Here is a 19,963-nt window from a genome sequence, read left to right on the forward strand (position 1 = left end):
TTACCCTATGGTTGTGGTGCCAAAACCCACTCAAGATCCTGCTGAAATTTGTGTACGCATCTGCCTTGATCCTCGAAAACTAAACAACTCGATTAAACGACAGCCATACCCCTTACCAACCAACCAATAAATATTTTCAAAATAAAGAGGATCACGCATTTTCACGGTTCTGGATGCAATGAGTGCTTTTTGGCAAATAAAACTCACAGAAACTAGCTCCAAATTATGTACTTTTGCAACACCTTATGGACGATTTCGTTTCACCAGGCTCCCTTATGGTATTGTGACTGGAACAGAAATCTGTCAACATGCCATGCGTTCTTTATACCCAGTATCAGATTTCCCTGACGTTCACATCTCCACTGATGATTTTTTGATCGCTACCACTAATGAGAAGCAGCATACAGCACGACTCATAACAATTCTGGATCGTGCATTAACTTATGGCCTAAAATTCAATTCTACAAAAATGCAACTAGCCGTACCTGCAATAAAATATTTGGGCCATCACATCAATGCTTCTGGCATCACACCTCACCCCGCCAAAGTGGCAGCTATAAGTTTGCTTCCTTCACCAACAGACAAACCAGCCCTCCAAAGCTTTCTGGGGATGATAAATTATATAGCCAAATTTATACCAGATGCCAACCGCCATACAGCTCCTCTACGCAACCTTCTGAAGAAAGACGCACTATTTCAATGGGAACCTGATCACCAGCACCATTACGATCAACTGAAGAAATTCGCCTCCACAGCCCCAGTTTTGGCTTTTTTCAATCCGAAAGCCAAAATTGTCTTATCAGTGGATGCCAGTCAAATCGGGGCAGGAGCGGTTTTAATGCAAGAAGGCCATCCAGTTGAATATGCATCAACAAGTTTTAATTCAACACAATCACGCTATGCTCAAATTGAAAAAGAGCTCCTGGCTATTGTCTTCGCTTGTGAGCATTTTCACTATTTCATGGCTGGTACCGCCATCACCGTACATACAGACCACAACCCACTCATTGGAATTTCAAAGAAACCATTGCATTTGATATCACCAAGACTGCAGAGACTCCTAGTGATATTATTCCGATACCAAGTCACACTGGTATATGTACCTGGCAAGCAGCTTCATATCGCTGACATGCTATCTCGAACTCCTCAAAAACATGTACTCATTAACACGGATAACTTGGAAGGACCACACACAGCGATTCATGCTATTACAGCACTATCCACAAGCAATCACGAAAAATACAAAAAGGCTACCGCTGAAGATCCTATATTAACCAAGCTTCAAGAGATGTCAAAAACGGGATGGCCTCGCACCCATAAAGCACTAAGTTCGGAACTCAAACCGTACTGGCCTCATCAAGACGAATTACATACTGTTCGAGATCTGCTTTATCGGGGAACCACATTGGTCATACCAACAACAATGAGGACACAAACTATGAAGGACATACATGGGACGCATCAAGGTATAAATTCATGCCTCGCAAAAGCCAAAATCAATGTATTCTGGCCAACGATTACTCAAGATTTAACTGAATTCATTCGCGCATGCCCAATTTGCAATAATCGAGCTAGAGCAAATCAGAAAATTCCACTGACTCCACATCAGTTACCGAATCTCCCATGGGAAGCAGCAGGTGTTGACCTATTTAAATTAGGATCACAAAATATATTGAAGTTCAAGAACTGGGATCCACAAATGCAAACTCAGTAATTAAATTCCTAACTTGTCAGTTTTCACGTCATGGCGCCCCGCAACGCCTCATATCTGAAAATGGACCTTCATTTGGTTCTCTGGAATTTGCTCAAGCCATGGAACAATGGTCGGTAGAACACATCACATCCTCACCATATCATCCGCAATCTAACGGTATGGTTGAGAGATCCATTCAAACCATAAAAAATTCGTTGGTAAAAGCACAACAGGATGGAAGAGATTTGCAACAAGTTCTGTTAAACTATCGCACTACCCCGAAACTGGACCTGCCTTCCCCAGCGGAATTATGTATGGGGCGTAGAATTCGAACACCATTAACAACAACAACCGAAACTCTACAACCAAAATATAATCTGCAACAAGCCAGGAATACATTAAAACTACATCAAGAAATGATTAACCAATACAACTCACGTTCAACAAAAAATCTACCAGTTTTACAACAAGGACAAGAAGTGCTATACTTTGCGAGCCACAGAAATTGGCTACCAGCAGTAATCAGGAAAATTGGTCCCGAACCTCACTCCTATACGATAATAACTCCACGAGGACAGACTTATCGTAGAACAAGAATTCATTTACGTCCCAGAACCAATATAGTTTTAAGGAGCGCTGGAAGACTTGAAAATACTCACAAATGGACACATACTCGCATAGTAACACCCACGAACGAAACAAAGTCACCAATGGCAACAACAAAATTAAATATAAACAGAACACAAAAGGAACCGGAACAGAGGGAAAATACTAACCGCTACCAAAATCAGGAGCAAATGCAAGAGGATCCGGACGGCTTACAACATAAACAAAAGGAACCAACACCGAGACAAGGACATCGTGCATTACAAATATATGATAGACCACAACAACAACAAAACACCACATCAGTGAAACATCCAAATATAACGTTGGCAACATCAAGAGAAGGAGCAACGGACATACTTAGGCCTCTGATCGTACATAAAGGACCTCCGCAAAGAACGGCATTTACAAGCTCTAATATCTCAACGCAGTCATTTCCAGCAACAAGAAGTGGTAGATTAAATATCCCGCCCAAACGTTATCAATAAGACTTTTTTTTCAAAAAAGAAAAAAAAATGTTAATGTTAAAATTAAATAAGTTAAAATTAAAATTTTTAGAAATGTTTAAATTTTATAAAGAAAGAAAGATGTTACAGTTTAGAACTGAACCGAACTAGAAGAGGTTACAGTTTAGAACTGAACCGAACTAGGTTAGAACAAGTGACCACATTAAGTGGAAGCTGACGATCTTGTTAAGACGGGAGATCACTCTTACAATGTAACTAGACTTGATAAGTTAGATAAAAAATAAAGAACCAAGTCGGTATTTTAATCTAAATAAAGAATGTACTTTATAACAACTACAAACACACACACACACACAGACAGACAGACAAAACACCATCGCAATGCTAGGTGTGTAATAGTTTTTCTGTAGAACTTGTGATATATTTCTTTTCGATGTGAAATTAGCAACTATTTGCTCGAAAATAAGTTCCGCTACTCACTCTGCACACAGGTGTGGTCTCTAAAATAATACCAACAATCTCTTTCCCAATACGACCCGGTTTCCGCCTATCATCCATTAGGCCTACTGCCCTTCTTGCTTTTCGTGTATTTTCCACAAACGACACTTTCAAGGCCACCTGAGATGAGTTCTTAATCCCATAAACTACGTCACACGTAGATAAAAATTTATTGTATATCAACGGAGACACGTTTTGTGATATTTTTTTCTACGATTCAGGAGCCATAGACAATAAAAATTTGTTTTTATACTTTTAACAAACTTATCTTTTTATTTTACATTTACTTTGAAATACATCAGTGATTACATATTATCAGAAGGAGGCTATTATATTTATATCACCTCATTTGAATATTATCTTAAGCAAAACTAATTCGTTGTAAAAATTAACATTTTTGAAAAAAAAAGTGATGAACCGAATAAAAGGCTTGAAGCGGAGTCTGGGATTTTGTTATTCATCTAGAACACTTCCGTTTCCCAAGGTCCTAGTACAGAATTATAATTCTTATCTACTATACACACAGTCACTGTTTATTCCAAAAAGTCGAAAGCCTCGTCAAATGTCTTGAACGAGAATTTTATGTACTTCTTTCGAGATTAATTAAACTTAATAAAACATAAATATTTAAAATGGAAAGTTAATATTTGAAGCTACTATTTTGGGGGAACAAAGGCTATCTGATTGGTCCTGAATTACGCATTTTTCACAAGAGGGTCGACAATAGGACCCACGATCTCAGACCCCTAGAGATCAAACTGGAAATAAATAAGTCAAATCCGTTGAATGGCTTATGCCTAGAAGCTTGGAGGAGAGAGGCGAGATGAAGTAGAGATCTCAGTATCTATAACGAAGCTTCTGTACGACCACCTACGGCAACGAAGTTCTCCCATCATCCTCGGCGTTTTGGTAGGGTCGTTAAAAACTCGTTATGTTCGAGAACGTCGAATATGACCCTTTTTTTTAAATGGCGCTAGGCGGCCGGAAATATGAAAAAATTCTTATAGGACAAGTGTCAAGTGACCCCCTGTTTTGAATGAAAAATTTATAGGACATTGTCCACTGAAGTGTGCAAAAATAGTGTCGCTTCTCCAAGCCAAGCTATCAAAACTTCGGAAAATTTATTGGTCAAACTGTCCAGTGATCCCCTTAGTTTTAAAAAAATTATCGGACATTTTAAAATTTTATTGGACAATGTCCAGTGCCCTGTGATTATTTCCGTCTCTGCCTAAAGGTAGGCACGCGCGCAAGGAACTCTGGGAGGCTTTCATTGCCGCGCATGGCCCGCGATTATTTCTACTCCATTTCGCGTCTCTCATAAAACCTTCAATACCAATTGTTTAATCCTTGTCTCATTATTATCAGATGAAGGAAGACAACCAGCTAGAATTCCTTCGGCTAACTTTTTAATGAAGGCTTCAATTCAATTATGGTTAGCCTATTTTTAGTCGGAGAGATTATAAAATATATTTTTCTTTTACGTTGTATACAGTCTGTCATCATCGATTTTATATAATCTTCCCCACGAATTTTAATAGCATAATTTCTATAAAAAAATGTATATTTCATAAAAGTATACAAAAGAGATGGCTTGAATTCTGGTATTTTATTATTCATCTCTAATGTAGATGAATTCGTATTCCGATCCACTTGTGTTATTCAAACGATATCTGATCAAGGTCTAAATGTAGGGTTTCAAGCCATCACCAATTTATCCGTTTACTGAAAAACATTGAAAGAATCAGTTAGACGTCCGTAAAACAGCGACTAGCCTGTTAAACAAACTGCTAAAATTCATTAATATTTTAAAAGATTTTAGCCTTATTTGTCTTCATATGGGTTCTTTCATATTGGATGACTTTTGTAAATCTCCATTTTGGGTATGTTACATGTTGTTTACTTTACCTGGGTCTGGCACTAAATCAATTAAATTTACCGAAGTGATTTTTTACGCGTAATTAATTTGTCTTGCCTTACCCTTTCTCATCAGTAGGCATACAACTAAGGCCTGAGACCATTTAACGTAGATATGGAGCCCCCAAAAGGGTTAAATTGGCTAGAAATGTCTCCTCCGCTGAAAGGCATATGCCAAGAAGTCCAATTGTTTAATGCTGCGCTGATTATCTTCCATTGAAAAAGTCTGCTCCTTAATCCCCATTGACTTAATTTTCTTCTTTGTCTTGTGATGTGTAGGAAAAAAGTTTCCTTAAAATGCTTTGTTTCAAAATTACTCCCCCCCCCAAATCCAGGTAAAAATCCGATATGTGAAATTCTTGCATAAAGCAAAAATCGAAATCAATTAGCAAGATCTCAGACTCATAGCAGAGATTACAAAGAGAAATTATTTTTATTCGTTTTGTTACGATCAAACATATCCACTCGTGTTTTTTCAGAATGGGGGAACAATTTCTAAAGATAGTGCGAGTTGTAAATGGTTAAAAATTAAAAGACATTGTAATTAACAAATTGGTTCTTGGAAATTCGTATCATTCCGTCCTTTCTGAAAGTAGAAAAATATAATTATAAAGAAACCTTGGAATGAAGTACTTCTGGACCAACTTACACTTCTAACTGGTTTCTTTGTTTCCATGTTAAAACTTGAATGGTATCGTTGCTTAAAGAGAGGATGAAAAGGAAAATCAAGTGATTTTTTTATCTTTTACTCTACTAATTATAAGATCAATTTGCATAGTGAAATATACAGGAGATTTCTCCGAATGATTTTAAAATCAAATTAGTTTGAGAGTTTATGTATAATTTAAGTACCTCCGACCAATGGCGTAACCCCCTGCACACTCCATGTCTCGCGCCACGATTGTCACACTGCGGGCAAATTTTATCAAATCTAACGATAACTTTCGTTCGACACAATGAATAAAAATGTATTTGTAGACAAAGACATTAAAAATATAAGATAAGTGTTGACAGGAAGTCATACTACTCCTTGGAAGGGGTAATTGGACCAGTTACTCAGGTGATATATGAAGTAAAAGGGGAATGGGTAAAACTAGTGGTCGGCGTTTGGACAAGATAATCCACAGAATTTTGGTTAATCAGTTATTCATGAATAATAATCAGATAATTTTTCGTAATTACATTGCATTAATCATAGACTTCCCCTGGATAATTTCAAATTATGAATAAAGATAAAACAAACAGATATTATCCTATCCAAATGCCGACCACTAGGTAAAACAACAAGTTATGTTTGAAATTGGTGAAAAGAAATTAATATAAGCAATTTTTTAAAATAATTAATGTTTTATAATAATTTGTTTAAATTAGAGCTCGGCATTATCTATCCATTATCCACGTTATTTAACTTTATCCATACTCGAAAATTATCCACAGAACTTACATGTTAATCGTATTATAATCCACAACTTTGTTTATAAATAATCGTTTATCCACCAATTCGTGGATAATGGATAGATAATGCCGAGCTCTATTTTAAAACTTAAAATTTGAATATCCGTTGCTTTAGCCAATTATTTTCTACACTTACTTTTTTCTTTATCACGTCTTTGTCTACAAAGGCATTTGTATTAATATCTGTCACTTCAGTCTTAATTTTAATTAACTGTGTTGAGAAAGTGACGTATGTTATAAACCTTAGCAAAACAGAAATGTGCTACAATCTTTTTACCAAGCTGTTATCAAGAGTTGTGGAAAATTATCGTTAAAATATATACCTATGTATCTTCCATAAAATCATATTTTCAATCAGCCTTTGTGAATTCCCTTTAAGAAGACCATGGGTGCATTAATCAGACGATCTAACTTTTTGACTCAGCTCGATGGGTCAAAAAGTTGTATCAACTTGCCCAACTTTTGAAGGGAAAAGTGAAATAAATCCTTCCTATTCACAAAAATAAACTTTTACCGCCAAATGGAACATTTTAAGTGCCACCTACCTTGGCACTTACGAAATAACCCGCGAAAAAGGCTTTTTTGTAATTCATTTTGATTGGCTGGAGAAATGAACTTAAAAAGTAGAGTCAGCAAAAATTGGATCACTGATCCAATTTTTCCTATCCAACTTTGATTCAACTCGAGTTGACCCATCAAGCTGAGTCAAAAAGTTGGATCGTCTGAAAGAACCTTAACTTAATCCCGATTTGAATCTTATTCAAAACCTAATCCAACCTAGCCTAAAATAAACTTAACCCTAACGTTAAACGTATTCAAACCTTACCGTATCTGATCCATCACACCATATTCCCTATATTCTTGGCATGGATGCGATTAGTCAGGTTTCATAAAACGTTTACTTTGAAGGGATAGTGGGGTAAAGTCACTTCCGGCGGACACGGAGAAGTTGGCACATATGAGGGAGGCAAAGTTTTTCACCTACAATCTTGGCTTGCGCCACACTTCCGACCTTTCTCATGTTTAACGCTTTCAATTCTCGGGTTACACAATTGATTATTATTCCGAAAACAATTTGGTGATCCACACAAGGAAAGTTTCACATTTCAGATAGTTCCCTTGTTTTGGGGAGCACTATTGGAGGGCCTGTTACATTGATACGGATTGCGTTAGTTGTTTAAATAATATTTTCAATGGAACACTCCGTTAATTTTTCTTCAAAAATTTTAGAAACACCCTGTATATTGATTTCGTCAGTCATTGAATATTATATGAAGATTATTATATAATCTTCCCAAAGAATACTCAAAAATATTAAGGGAAAAATTTCACAGAGAAAATGTACAGTTTATAAAAGTATTTTTATTCTCTGAAGTCTGGTATTTTCTTATCCATCTCTAGTGTAGATGAATTCGTATTCAAATCCACTTGTGTTAACGAACGAGACTCGATCAAGGTCTAAACTTAGGCTTTGAAACCATCACATTTTTGAAAATGCTATAGCGTTTTTCATCTTCCAATGCGTTGATTCATATTGGATGACTTTTGAACATCAACATTTTGGGTATTTTACCAGGTCTGGAAACAAATTACTTAAATCTCCGCTAGTAAGGGATCGTTATTCAAATATTAGATAGGCCTGTGCGAGTCCAAATTTTTGGGGTTAAAGCCGAAACTCGAATCCCAAAGAAAGCTCGTGCAGAATCTCGAGTTGAGTCTTTTAATTTGTATCGAGTCCTCGAGTCCATAAGTCAGCTTCAAACTTGGTTTGAAGTCCTGAGAAATTATGTCAAGTCTCAGTCGAGTCCTGATAATATAATTCTATTTATACTTACTGGAATTTAATTTACGTAGTTTAATTTTACATACTTACGTTACAAAAATTCCTCACGACGAAAATGACGCACTCATTTTAATAATATAATCCTATTTCCGAAGAGATTTTGGGTGAACAAAATTTTAAAATATTGCAAAAACATTTAACCACTTTTAACGAAACTAATTTTATTTCAAAGATTCAAATACCCCCTTTCTCATTAAATTTTATTTAAAGTTTTAAATGAGAGTTACCCTTTGACAATGATTTTAGTGTTTTTCGTATTCAAATGGTCTTGTTAATTTTGAATGACTTTTTTAAATTTAATTTTCGGTTACGTTACGTGTTGTTTACTTGTGAAAGTCACTTAAATTTATTGTAGTCCAGGACAGCTTTTTGGGGAATTAAATAGTGTGTAATTATTATTTTCAGGACGCCAACTTAACATGGTATACAGATAATCCAGATTTTACACCGTGTTTTCAAAAGACCATCTTGGTCTGGGTGCCATGCGCGATACTATGGCTGTTTTTGCCTCTGGAACTGTCGCAAATCGCTAAGTCGGAAAGGCGAAGTGTTCGTTGTTCTCTCCTATGCATTACGAAAAGTGTAAGTATTTGTATGCTAAATGAGCAGCTTTCTACAACACGAAATGCATTGTATAGAGTGCTGTCAATAAGAACTATTTGACGTCATTTTACGAGCGGACTTTGTCATCTTGTTTTCAAATCATATTGTAGCGCCATCTTCCGTACAAATGTTTCAGACACAAACCCTAGACCAAAACAAACCGAGGCCATTACCGTTACCGCTTTTGAGTTTGTATGGGTAGAGTTTGCTGTGTAAGTACTTGTCGCAGAAGCAGTAAAAAATATCCTGAGCTTCGCTTTTTTGATATTTCAAGTGTGATTAGTAGGGGTGTGCGAATACCACTTTTTGGGTATCGAACCGGTTATCGAATTCCTTATCAAATACCGAATCGAATAGTTTATTCCAAATCGAATACCCAATAGTTGGGCCTTGGCAATTTTTTTCCTTCCCGATTAATCGCGAATAGTTAAGCCTAGTAACCGCGAATATTTAACCCTAATATTCGCGAATACTAGGCCAACTATTCGCGGTTAATCGGGTAGTAACCTTAATATTCGCCAATAAAATTACAAAGCAAGGAGAAGAACATTTAGAAGCTCCTAAATTTCAAAATACCTATCCACATTGGTGGTCAAGTATTTCTTAAAATTTTCCTATGCACTTGCTGGGAGTTTTTGATGGGGACAAATAAAATTGGGATGATATTTTTTTTAAATAAGGTGGGTCTCTCTAGTGCCAAGGACCTAAATTTATGGTAGTCGAACTTTAACCGAATAGTCAGTTCGGTATTCGATATTCGAATAGAATAGTGAAAATAGGCTTATCAAATACCGAATCGAATTATTCGGTTCGGTATTCGATCGAATTATTCGATTGAAACGGTTAACCGCACACCTCTATTAGTAATCAATGTTGTAAAGCTAAAGTATTGTCCGAAAAAAGACGCGAAGAATGGATAAAGAAGCTAAGCCTTAGCCCAAGCTCTGTTGAAAATCATAGGGTGTGTTCGGTAACTCTAATGGCCGCCACGACACCTATTTTGGATGATATTAAGAAATTTTAAAATAGAGATGGCGCTGCAAACCGTGGCAAAAGAATGTTGCCCTAACGTGACGTATTATTAATTCAAAACCAAGGCTTCTGACAGGACTCTATATCTGCTATAGCAGGTTTATGGCATTTAATTACGATGAATTAAATTTAATGTTCAGGTTACGTGGCTGTCAAAAAATATCGTACTCTATCTCGGGTCCATATTAACATTATATGGAAAAAAATCACTACTTCAGTATTTTATTCGTTATTTGACAACATTTTTAAAAGATTTGTGGTAAAAATGAAGCATGCCTTTTCTGAGATCGCATCCGACCTGCATTTTATTTCAAATATTTAAAAATTTATGTAATTATTTGTGATTATCCTTTGAGCATACAAATGACTTCAGCTCTAAGGGTTTGAATTTATCCTTTTATCAGTGACATATACAGGGTGCTTCTGATAAATATGTCATAAATTATAGGGTGCGTTCTTTGGGTCAAAGGCCATTTTTTTGCTCCCAAACGTTGGCTCCTCCCATTTCGTTTAGAAATATAAGTCAATTTCAATAGCCTTCAATATGAAAACGTTTTTGAACCTTTTCTTGGCAGAAGTGCATATTAAATCATTTAAATGGGTAGAAGTGTGCGAAAGCTGATAAACTAAAACCAAGTGTCATAGTGTTGACAGATCTCACAGCACCAAGTACACGAGTTTCGAGTTTCGGTTTCTTTTATACACAAAACGTTACATTGTTATTAGAGTTTGTGTTCCATATATACAGTCTTTTGGAGTCATCAAAAGGACATATGTTGGGGGTGCACTAGAGGGGTCCAACATTGACACGAAGTCCCGTACGCTTTTAGCAAAATCGCGAAATCTTTCACACAAAATCACGAAATCTTTCACACAAAATCACGAAATCTTTGAAGAAATCACGAAATTACGAAATCAAAGAGGAAATTCCGAAATATTTGGCGAAATTGGAAAATCAAGAAGAAATCACGAAAACATTGGCGAAATCCTGAAATCAAATAAGCAATTTTTCGCAAAATCCCGAAATCAAAGAGGAAATCTTTGGCGAAATCTCGAAATCAAAGAAGAAATCACGAAATCTTTGTCGAAATCATGAAATCAAAGAAAAAAACGGGAATTTTGGCGAAATTGCAAAATAAAAGAAGAAACACGAAATCTTTGCGAAATCGTGAAATTACAAAACTTTGACAAAATCGCAAAATCACGAAATCCGTACGCTTTTTTGGGAATGTCGGACCCCTCAGTTTAGATATATAAACTTACTGGTAGATTATCAATTTATGACTTTGTAAATACTTTAATTTTACAAGAAAAAAAACCCCCTAATGTATGCAAAGGAACAACTAATCACAGCCTTAATTTATAATGTTAAAAAAAACTGGTTCTAATTGTCGTTTTGCAATATCAGCTCTTGATTCTTTTACTGGCCGCAGTTGACGCCTTAAAATTTGGAAAACTAATGTACCATGGGGATTTTCAAGTTGTTGACAATTTGGCGGTCGTCCTTCAATTCGTAACTTCTGTAAAATAATCTGGAAAATTCTATTCGGGCCACATTTGATGTCTTGCGTGTTTCAGATCCTGGCGTTATTTCTCGTTGTTTACGGCAAAGGCGGTGGTGCATTGTTGTCTGGAATCCTGGCATTGTTTTGGTTTATCTTAACACTAACGCAAACTATCACACTAAGATCCACCATCATGAAATACTATTTACAAGTTAGTAGATTCTTCTTTCCACTTAATAATAATATTATGGAGATATAAAAATCTAACTTTTCAGAACGACAAATACGATTACTTTGAACTGGTAATTGAGGCGGTACATTACCCTTTAGTAGTAGTTACACTCATTCTACACACGCTGACTGACACCGCGTCTCAATTCGGAAGAAATACGTACGCAATCGAAGTGAAATGGGTAATTTACAATTTTATTAAAACATGAACATATAAAGATATGCCAATCTAAGCTTGGAAACTGTTACATGGTAAAACGTTCCGAGATCACATGTATGTATAGCGAAGTTTTATATGCAGTTCAATACAATAGGTTTATATAAATCAAATATCGCCTTTGCCTTATAAATAGCAGTAGTAAGTTGTATATTCAATCTAAAGTCTTTTTGACTCGGAGAAGAAAACTTTTGTTTTTTTGAGCCACATCGTAGTATACGATAAGCTCTTAGTTTGACCCGAGCCGTAGGTTGTCGCTTTCGTTATCGTTAGATTTTGGATTAAAAGGAACTTGATAGTACCTCAACCCACCCATAGACGGAACCGAGCTCGGTTAGAGATGTTATTTTAAAGGAAAAGTTCAGGATACCTAACATTAGACCTTAAATTAACGGCCTCGTTTAGAAGATATCGAAATGATTGATAAAAAAAATTATAATTACCCTAATTACGATTAAAATCCAATTAATTGACCCAAAAGTTGAATAGAGCAGCCGCGCCATTTTTTAAAGTCACGTGATAAACTCGCACACACGCCGTTATTGGCCAAATGGCTAGCGAATAGGAAAGTTAGGTTTCTCTACTGCAGACGACGATATTTATTGATATATTCAAGGTTGACTTTCAGCATAGCCCATTCGATCACGCGCATCACGACGTAAGCTGCTCGCGCTATAGAAGCCCGTTCAATCGGCCAAATAGTGCAACTTTTGGGTTCTTGGCGGGAAATTCGAAGTCAGCGAAAATTATCATTAAGTTCTATGGGATGAGGTAGGTTTTTTGGCCAGATCCTCTGTCCTATTGATCGAAATGACCTGAAATTTCAATGAGACGTGTCTTTTGACGTGTTTTATTATTCTAAAAGGGATTCAAGCTTCTAGAGTGGAAAGGTTTTTTTAAAAAAAAAATTTCATAGCCAAAATGATGGGTTCAGTGCTAAGACTGAATATATCTTCAGATCTACTGGTCCAAATGTCCTGAAATTTTAATGAGAGGTGTGTTACAATCGTTTCTATTATATTGAAAAGGATTCAAGCTTTAATAGTGGATAATTATTTCAATAAAAATTTAGTTCCAATGTCATAATTTTAAACTAAGTACTTAATGCACTATATCTTTGAATCTAATGGCCCAAATGTCCCGAAAATTTAATTAGAGGTATGTTACAATCGATTATATTTAAAAAAAAATTAATATCCCATGTCACAATTGTAAATTAAGTACTTACAACCTTTTTCCGCGATAAAAAACCAGCCCCATTCTACTTGTCCAAAACATGCCTTTTGGGGATTAATAGATTATAAAACCTAGACCTCTTGAACCAATTTTCTATGATTTATAGAGGGGCAGATGTCTCGAAAACCCTTGGCGATTTTTAATTGTTATCCTTACTTGTTGGGCGGGGCATTTAAAAGATTAATCGATTAAAATATAAAGTATATCGTCAAAATAAGAAAAGTTGACAAATGCTAAAACAAAGCTTCAAAACTAAGATCAAGCACCACTCAATAAGCTTCAGAATGTCATTGAACAAGAAGAGGATCGCTGCGAGGAAGCTTTTTCTTCTTGGACCTCTATGACAATTAATTATAATTTAAAACTATCTCCCCACTAAATCTTTGTTTTTTACCAACTGCAACTGGTATTATGATACTTTTCACCAACCCCTTTCAGTTCGTTTCTTAATCATGATTTTTCTATGCTTAATTTTTGGTTTTGTAAAATATGTGATTTTTGCAATAAATATATTTTTGAGCTAAAATTGCGTTTACATAATGAAGTGCTTTTGGCAGAAAAACAGGGGTTCTTCTGAACTTCCCCAAAATAGGTGTGTTTTAGGCTTTAGGGCCTATAATTTTGTTTAATTCTAAGATTTTTAGCGTAATGTTTAAGCAATACGTTTAATCTTGGAAAGGGAGTGAAAGTTAAATTATTTTAACACACCTCTCATTAAATTTTCAGGACATTTGGGCCAGTAGATCCAAAGATATAGTGCATTAAGTTCTTAATTTACAATTATGGCATTGGAAACTAATTTTTATTGAAATAATTATCCACTCTAAAAGCTTGAATCCTTTTCAATATAATAGAAACGATTGTAACACACCTCTCATTAAGATTTCAGGACATTTGGACCAGTAGATCTGAAGATATATTCAGTCTTAGCACTGAACCCATCATTTTGGCTATGAAATTTTTTTTTTTAAAAAAACCTTTCCACTCTAGAAGCTTGAATCCCTTTTAGAATAATAAAACACGTCAAAAGACTCGTCTCATTGAAATTTCAGGTCATTTCGATCAATAGGACAGAGGATCTGGCCAAAAAACCTACCTCATCCCATAGAACTTAATGTTAATTTTCGCTGACTTCGAATTTCCCGCCAAGAATCCAAAAGTTGCACTATTTGGCCGATTGAACGGGCTTCTTTAGCGCGAGCAGCTTGCGTCGTGATGCGCGTGATCTAGTGGGCTATGCTGAAAGTCAATCTTGAATATATCAATAAATATCGTCGTCTGCAGTAGAGAAATCTAACTTTCCTATTCGCTAGCCATTTGGCCAATAACGGCGTGTGTGCGAGTTTATCACGTGACTTTAAAAAATGGCGCGGCTGCTCTCTTCAATTTTTGGGTCAATTAATTGGATTTTAATCGTAATTAGGGAAATTATAATTTTTTTTATCAATCATTTCGATATCTTCTAAACGAGGCCGTTAATTTGAGGCCTAATGTTAGGTTCCCTGAACTTTTCCTTTAATTAACAAATTTCTTGGGCGCAGCCGGGATTCGAACCCGGGTCGCACGCGCTGCAGTAAGACACTTTCCTACTGTACCATGATGGCTTCACTGGAAGAGCGAGTTTTCTTCCATTAATTTGTCTCTAAAGGGTCGGGAATGAGGGAGGGCCCTATTTATTTGTGGGCTCGGATACTTCCGACTTTGTGTCTTTTGATCTTCATATTTCATTTCTTTTTATTTATGTGCTAATTAAATAGATAACGATGTGGCTACTATTAAGGCCCAGCCCTTGGGCCATCTTGTTCAACTTGTTTTTACAGTGCTAGTTGATTTTCGTTATTCGTTCGTTGTTCCTGAACTAACTCACATTAAAGTGTTAGCGTTAAAAACTGTCTAAGTTTCATACTTATACTTAGAACTCATAAACATATGGTTGTTTTAAATCTCTCAACCAAAATAATAATTTAAAACTTTTAAGAAATCAAATGAAGACGATGCATCGTTCTGTTCTCGTATGGTACATTCGTGGCTTACCAGGTAATCTGTTGTTGATGTGATAACAAAGAAGTTGATAGTTTTATAATTCTAACTTTGAAGTTTTTCTTTGAAATTTTTAATAAAACGGTAGCACTTTGTGGAAAGGCTGGAAGAAAACCTTGGAGCCTTCTGACGTGTACGACTTGAATCACTCTGAGCAAGCATTGACTGTCTCACGCATTTTCGAAAGACAATTAAAACCCAAAGCTAAAAACAAACGTGACGGCAATGAAATGCAAATGAATAACTTTCTGGAAGAATCAAAGGGAACAGTAAATCAAGGAAAATCCATTACGTGGAACTTGTTGAGGACAATCGGGCCTTGCTTGCTTGCTGGAGTGTTCTTACAAGTTCTGTCCGACGTAGTATCTTTCGCTTGTCCTCTCTTGATGGGGTAAATACTTTCATTGTTTGCCTATATTTGGAACGTCACAAATCCACTTGAAGTTAAATCTAAAACTACTGGGTTCTGTACATATTGTATCACGTTTACTGAGGGTAATATGAATTGTTACCCTTTCCATATCTTTGATCAGGAAATTCCTTTTTGGAACCATTACCACCAATGAATGCTTTGAGCATGCGTAATGATACTGTTTTGCTTCATTATGAGTTGTTACATGATCTCTATTAACCACTAATAACGATCTGACACACTTTTCAAAACTTTTTCTGGGTTTTGATATGGGGTATTATTTAACTCCCTGAAAACGGGATGCTTCACTAGACCCTCATGCCCACAAATCCAGCAATCACTAGCCTCTAAGCCTAATCATGGCCTAACGGTGAGTTTAAATCGGCGCTGCGCGCTAGACGGCGCGTTTAGCAAGGTTGGTCACGCGATAAATTTAAACTTCCTAAATCCGACATTTTTCGAAGATGCGGTACCCACTTTTTTCAACCCACCCCATTCTCCCATTGTGGATTTTAGTTCCATTATTGACTACTCCACGAGCGAAGATCCTTTCTGGAAGGGGATTTTCTACGCTTGTCTTTACGGTCTGGCTGGTGTCGTGCAATCTCTGTTCCAAGAAGGCAGCGCTATTTTCCACACCAAACTAGGACTGAGACTCAAATCCGCAACTATGCACGTTCTTTACAAAAAAGTAAGTTAGTATAATCAACGGGACTATGAAGCTCACTTATGAGATTTGTCAAAGCAGACATTTCGCTTGACGAGTAGCGATCGTCGTGACTTGACAATGGGCGAAATTCTTAACACGATGTACGTGGACACGAACAGATTCCAAGTACTATCGCCGCAACTGGGTCTCTTGTGGTCGGTCCCGGTACAAATGATTCTGTGTTTTGCCTTAATGTATCAAGAACTCGGCTATTCGGCCTTTGCAGGCATCATACCTATCGTGATTTTTGTTCCACTGTCCTATCTCAGCACCAAGAAATACAAAAACTTGCAGGTATAAAAACCAATATTCTGTATTTGTAAACCATATAATTTTGCTAATGGTTGTAATACCCCTAGACTCATTGGTGCAAAAACTAATAATATAAAAAATATTTTATACAAATAATAATAACATAATCATACATTTTGGTGTTAGATTGAAAGCCAGGAAAAAAATTATAAAATGTTTACAGACAATTTTAAAAGACGATTTCAGCTCCTGGAAGCATCTTACATCTCTTAGTCCTGACTGACTGGCTTCATTAAGGCTAAGCGATTTATTTTGCAAACTAAGACGTTCCTCATAAGACAAAGCTTGGCTTAATTGGTGCCCCTTCGGCAAGGAAAAATGAGTTTGAAATTGACTATTCAGCATGAAAGTAGAGACGAGCTTTGTTTTATTTTGTTGGTATTCATTGTAAAAAGTTACCAATAAGGGATTATCTAGAAAATTTGCTACCATGAAGGTAAAATTGAACCCAATCGAAAAACTTTCGAACGTTTCAACCATCTGTAAGGCATTTAGTGTACTGATTAACTAAATTATATAGATCAACATGCTCTGTGGGTTTTTGATTTCCACTGAAGTAAACAAACGAAATTTACGGAATAATTAATGTACGGTTTAAATTTAAACAATTTAAAGTAGATTTACAAGGCTCGCTTAGTTGCGTATCTAGTTTTGGTAACAAAAGAAATGCTGCAAAATAAACACGGACGAAATACTTTATGGCTAAACCTCATTGTTTAATTATACGGTTTTTTAGATTGAGCTGATGAAGCTGAAGGACAACAGAATGAAAATGATGAGCGAAATCTTGAACGGAATCCGCGTCTTGAAGTTGTACGCCTGGGAGAGATCATTCCAAAGAATCATTCTTGAATTCAGGAAAAAGGAAATTGCCATCATGAAAAAACAGTCCTTCTTCCAAGGAATAAACGTTTTTATAGCTGCTGTCGTACCGGCTTTGGTACGAACATAAAATATATAACTAGAAATGTAGTAACTAACCAGTAATGAATTTGAAAGAACTAAGCGCGGTGCGTCATTGTCCAGACACAACGCGTCCTGTAAGAATAAGTAACCTGCAGCCGTTGTTTGACTATTATTATAGTCTCATGTTACTTATTTTACAATTTGTAACAAACGCAACCATATGTGGATACTGTGTAGCGATAAGGCGAGAGACCCTTTTCATAGAATACGCAACTCCCAGAATCTAGCTTTAGTCCTCAAAAAGAAAATATTAGTCATTTTTAAATTACCGATAAAATTTCATAGTGTTTTCGTTAGCCTCAAAATGAATTATAGACAGATAGTTGACTTGGTTTTTCTTCACTATTTAATTATTTATAAATAGTCAAATTAATTAAATTAATTCTCATTTATCGCGAAAAACGCCTTGATACGCAAAGCATTCCCTTATTTCTTCTTCAGCAACGCGAATAATTTCCAGTTGCATTAAGGCTAGTTTTCACTGGGCAAAAACGCGGCGGAAAAGGCTTTCCGCGCAGTTTGCGTAAAAATATTTTACGTAAAATAATTCGGAAAGCTAGCGATTTTACGTGGAAATACACGGAATTGAAGTTCTATCTTTCCGCCGTTATTTAAAAAAAACGCGAAGTGGTAGCCAATCACTGACGGTCTCGTGGTGGCGCTTTAACGTAGTCTCGCGCTATCTATTTTCGCGCACTTTATTATGTCGTTGGGCCTTGGCGAGAAACGTCAGACTGGGAAGAGTCGCTGTCCACTGATTGTTTAAAATGCCGCCGAAATCAAAGAAGATGACAGATAAAGAACAAGAACAATTTATTGATGAAGTTCGTGACCATCCCTTTTTATATGACAAAGCGAATCGTTGTTTCAAAAACAACGATATGAAAGATAACAGATGGAAAGCTATTGGGGCTATGTTCGGTATATCAGGTGAATTAAATGTAAACATTAATACCTAAGCACTCTTTCTATAGTACGTGGTTTCTAATTTGTTTAGGCTCAGAGGCCTCAAAGAAATGGAAAAGTATCCGGGACAGATATTTAAAAGAGAAAAGGACTACAGAGATGAGGAGCGGAGCCGGTTTGGATGACATTATTGTTCCTACGTGGAAGAAATATAAAATCCTTGATGGATTCCTAAGCAGAACAGTATCCCACCGACAGTATGTTCCATGTTATTTCAGCACTCAGTGAATTATTGAAAGATTTACCCATCTAATTGTAGAACTTTCAATAATATGGAAAATACAACGGCAAAGGAGTCTGTAGAGAATTCACTGGGTCGCGAAGATGAGTCGCAAGCTGAGGACACCTCTAAAACAGCAGATGAACTTTTCAAAAGTACTCAGTTTACACCGCCAAGGTTAGGTTCACTTTTGAATAACCGTAATAAAATATGTAACTAAGTCCCATAGCCCCCAATGCTAGGATATGTGTCGGAGTAGTGGGTGGGTACTTCAGTAAGCACCCAGGGCTATGGCTATTATGATGTTAACAAAGAAAAATTATACAAGTTCCTCCCACATCCATCCCTTCTTGATATAACAAAGTAATCTAACTATGTACCTTAACAGTGGTTTCTTAAAGACTGTCACCAATCAAACCCATTACGAAAACATGAGTGATGATGAAGTAGATTTGGGAAAAGATGATGAAATAATTAAAGAAACTTCAAATGCATCGGAACAAAGTAAACAAAATGAAGATTCTGCTAAAAGCTGTAAATCCATTGAAGAACCTCAGGTGGCTATAGCTGGTGACACCAAACCTGAAGACCGCAATCCACTTCCATCTCATCGCAAGCGCAGGAAGGATGAAATTGAAACTAAAATGATGAACATGCTTGAGGCTGCTACTTCAAATTTTAATAAACTGGTGCCCAAAAAATTGGAAAGAACAGAAGAGAAAGAGTGTGAAAAGGATGAAACGTTCCATTACTTTCAAAGTTGCATGCACAGATTTAAAAGACTGAAGGCTGATCAGCAACGTAAGATGAGATACAAAATTGAAACATGTTTCTTCGAAATAGAAGATGAAAACTAAATATTTTATTTGTTAACAATTTAATGTCATTAAAGAACATAGTTATAAATTGTTTTTGAATGTCCTTCGCTCATTTATTTACATCCTAGTTACTTGAGGTATTTGTTTGTCAATAGCACCTTCATTGGATAGATAGCCGGCTAATCTGTCCTTCAGTACTTGCGCTATCTGACTTCTTTGA

The 19,963-nt window shown here is 36.2% G+C and overlaps 2 protein-coding genes across 2 annotated transcripts in view; both read left to right on the plus strand.

Moving 5' to 3' along the window:
• LOC149602718 (ATP-binding cassette sub-family C member 1-like) overlaps window positions 1-19,963 on the plus strand; it is a 37,565-nt gene that overhangs the window by 2,590 nt on the left and 15,012 nt on the right. Inside the window, exons 2-10 of the mRNA XM_089860381.1 lie at window positions 8,882-9,058; window positions 11,520-11,633; window positions 11,690-11,827; window positions 11,892-12,029; window positions 15,279-15,337; window positions 15,429-15,731; window positions 16,269-16,443; window positions 16,501-16,755; window positions 17,510-17,713. Of these exons, the coding sequence (XP_089716507.1) occupies window positions 11,571-11,633; window positions 11,690-11,827; window positions 11,892-12,029; window positions 15,279-15,337; window positions 15,429-15,731; window positions 16,269-16,443; window positions 16,501-16,755; window positions 17,510-17,713 (1,335 nt within the window). The 5' untranslated portion in view covers window positions 8,882-9,058; window positions 11,520-11,570. The remainder of the gene's footprint in view (window positions 1-8,881; window positions 9,059-11,519; window positions 11,634-11,689; window positions 11,828-11,891; window positions 12,030-15,278; window positions 15,338-15,428; window positions 15,732-16,268; window positions 16,444-16,500; window positions 16,756-17,509; window positions 17,714-19,963) is intronic.
• On the plus strand, window positions 18,209-19,842 carry LOC149602719 (uncharacterized). The gene is made up of 4 exons (XM_089860385.1): window positions 18,209-18,669; window positions 18,737-18,902; window positions 18,965-19,102; window positions 19,314-19,842. Exons 1-4 carry the CDS (start codon window positions 18,507-18,509, stop codon window positions 19,780-19,782), a joined length of 936 nt encoding a protein of 311 aa, XP_089716511.1. The 5' UTR covers window positions 18,209-18,506; the 3' UTR covers window positions 19,783-19,842.

Source organism: Phalangium opilio, unplaced genomic scaffold (assembly GCF_054372755.1).
Source record: "Phalangium opilio isolate 3A_F unplaced genomic scaffold, DU_Popi_V2 ptg000352l_1, whole genome shotgun sequence".
Classification (NCBI taxonomy): Eukaryota; Metazoa; Arthropoda; class Arachnida; order Opiliones; family Phalangiidae; genus Phalangium; species Phalangium opilio.

Bases quoted from the DNA above. Each gene is read 5' to 3' on its own strand.
- LOC149602719 (XM_089860385.1), top strand. From the start codon at position 18,507: ATGCCGCCGAAATCAAAGAAGATGACAGATAAAGAACAAGAACAATTT. The intron at 18,670-18,736 runs GTGAATTAAATG...TAATTTGTTTAG, and splicing joins GGCTATGTTCGGTATATCAG to GCTCAGAGGCCTCAAAGAAA. The intron at 19,103-19,313 runs GTTAGGTTCACT...GTACCTTAACAG, and splicing joins ACTCAGTTTACACCGCCAAG to TGGTTTCTTAAAGACTGTCA.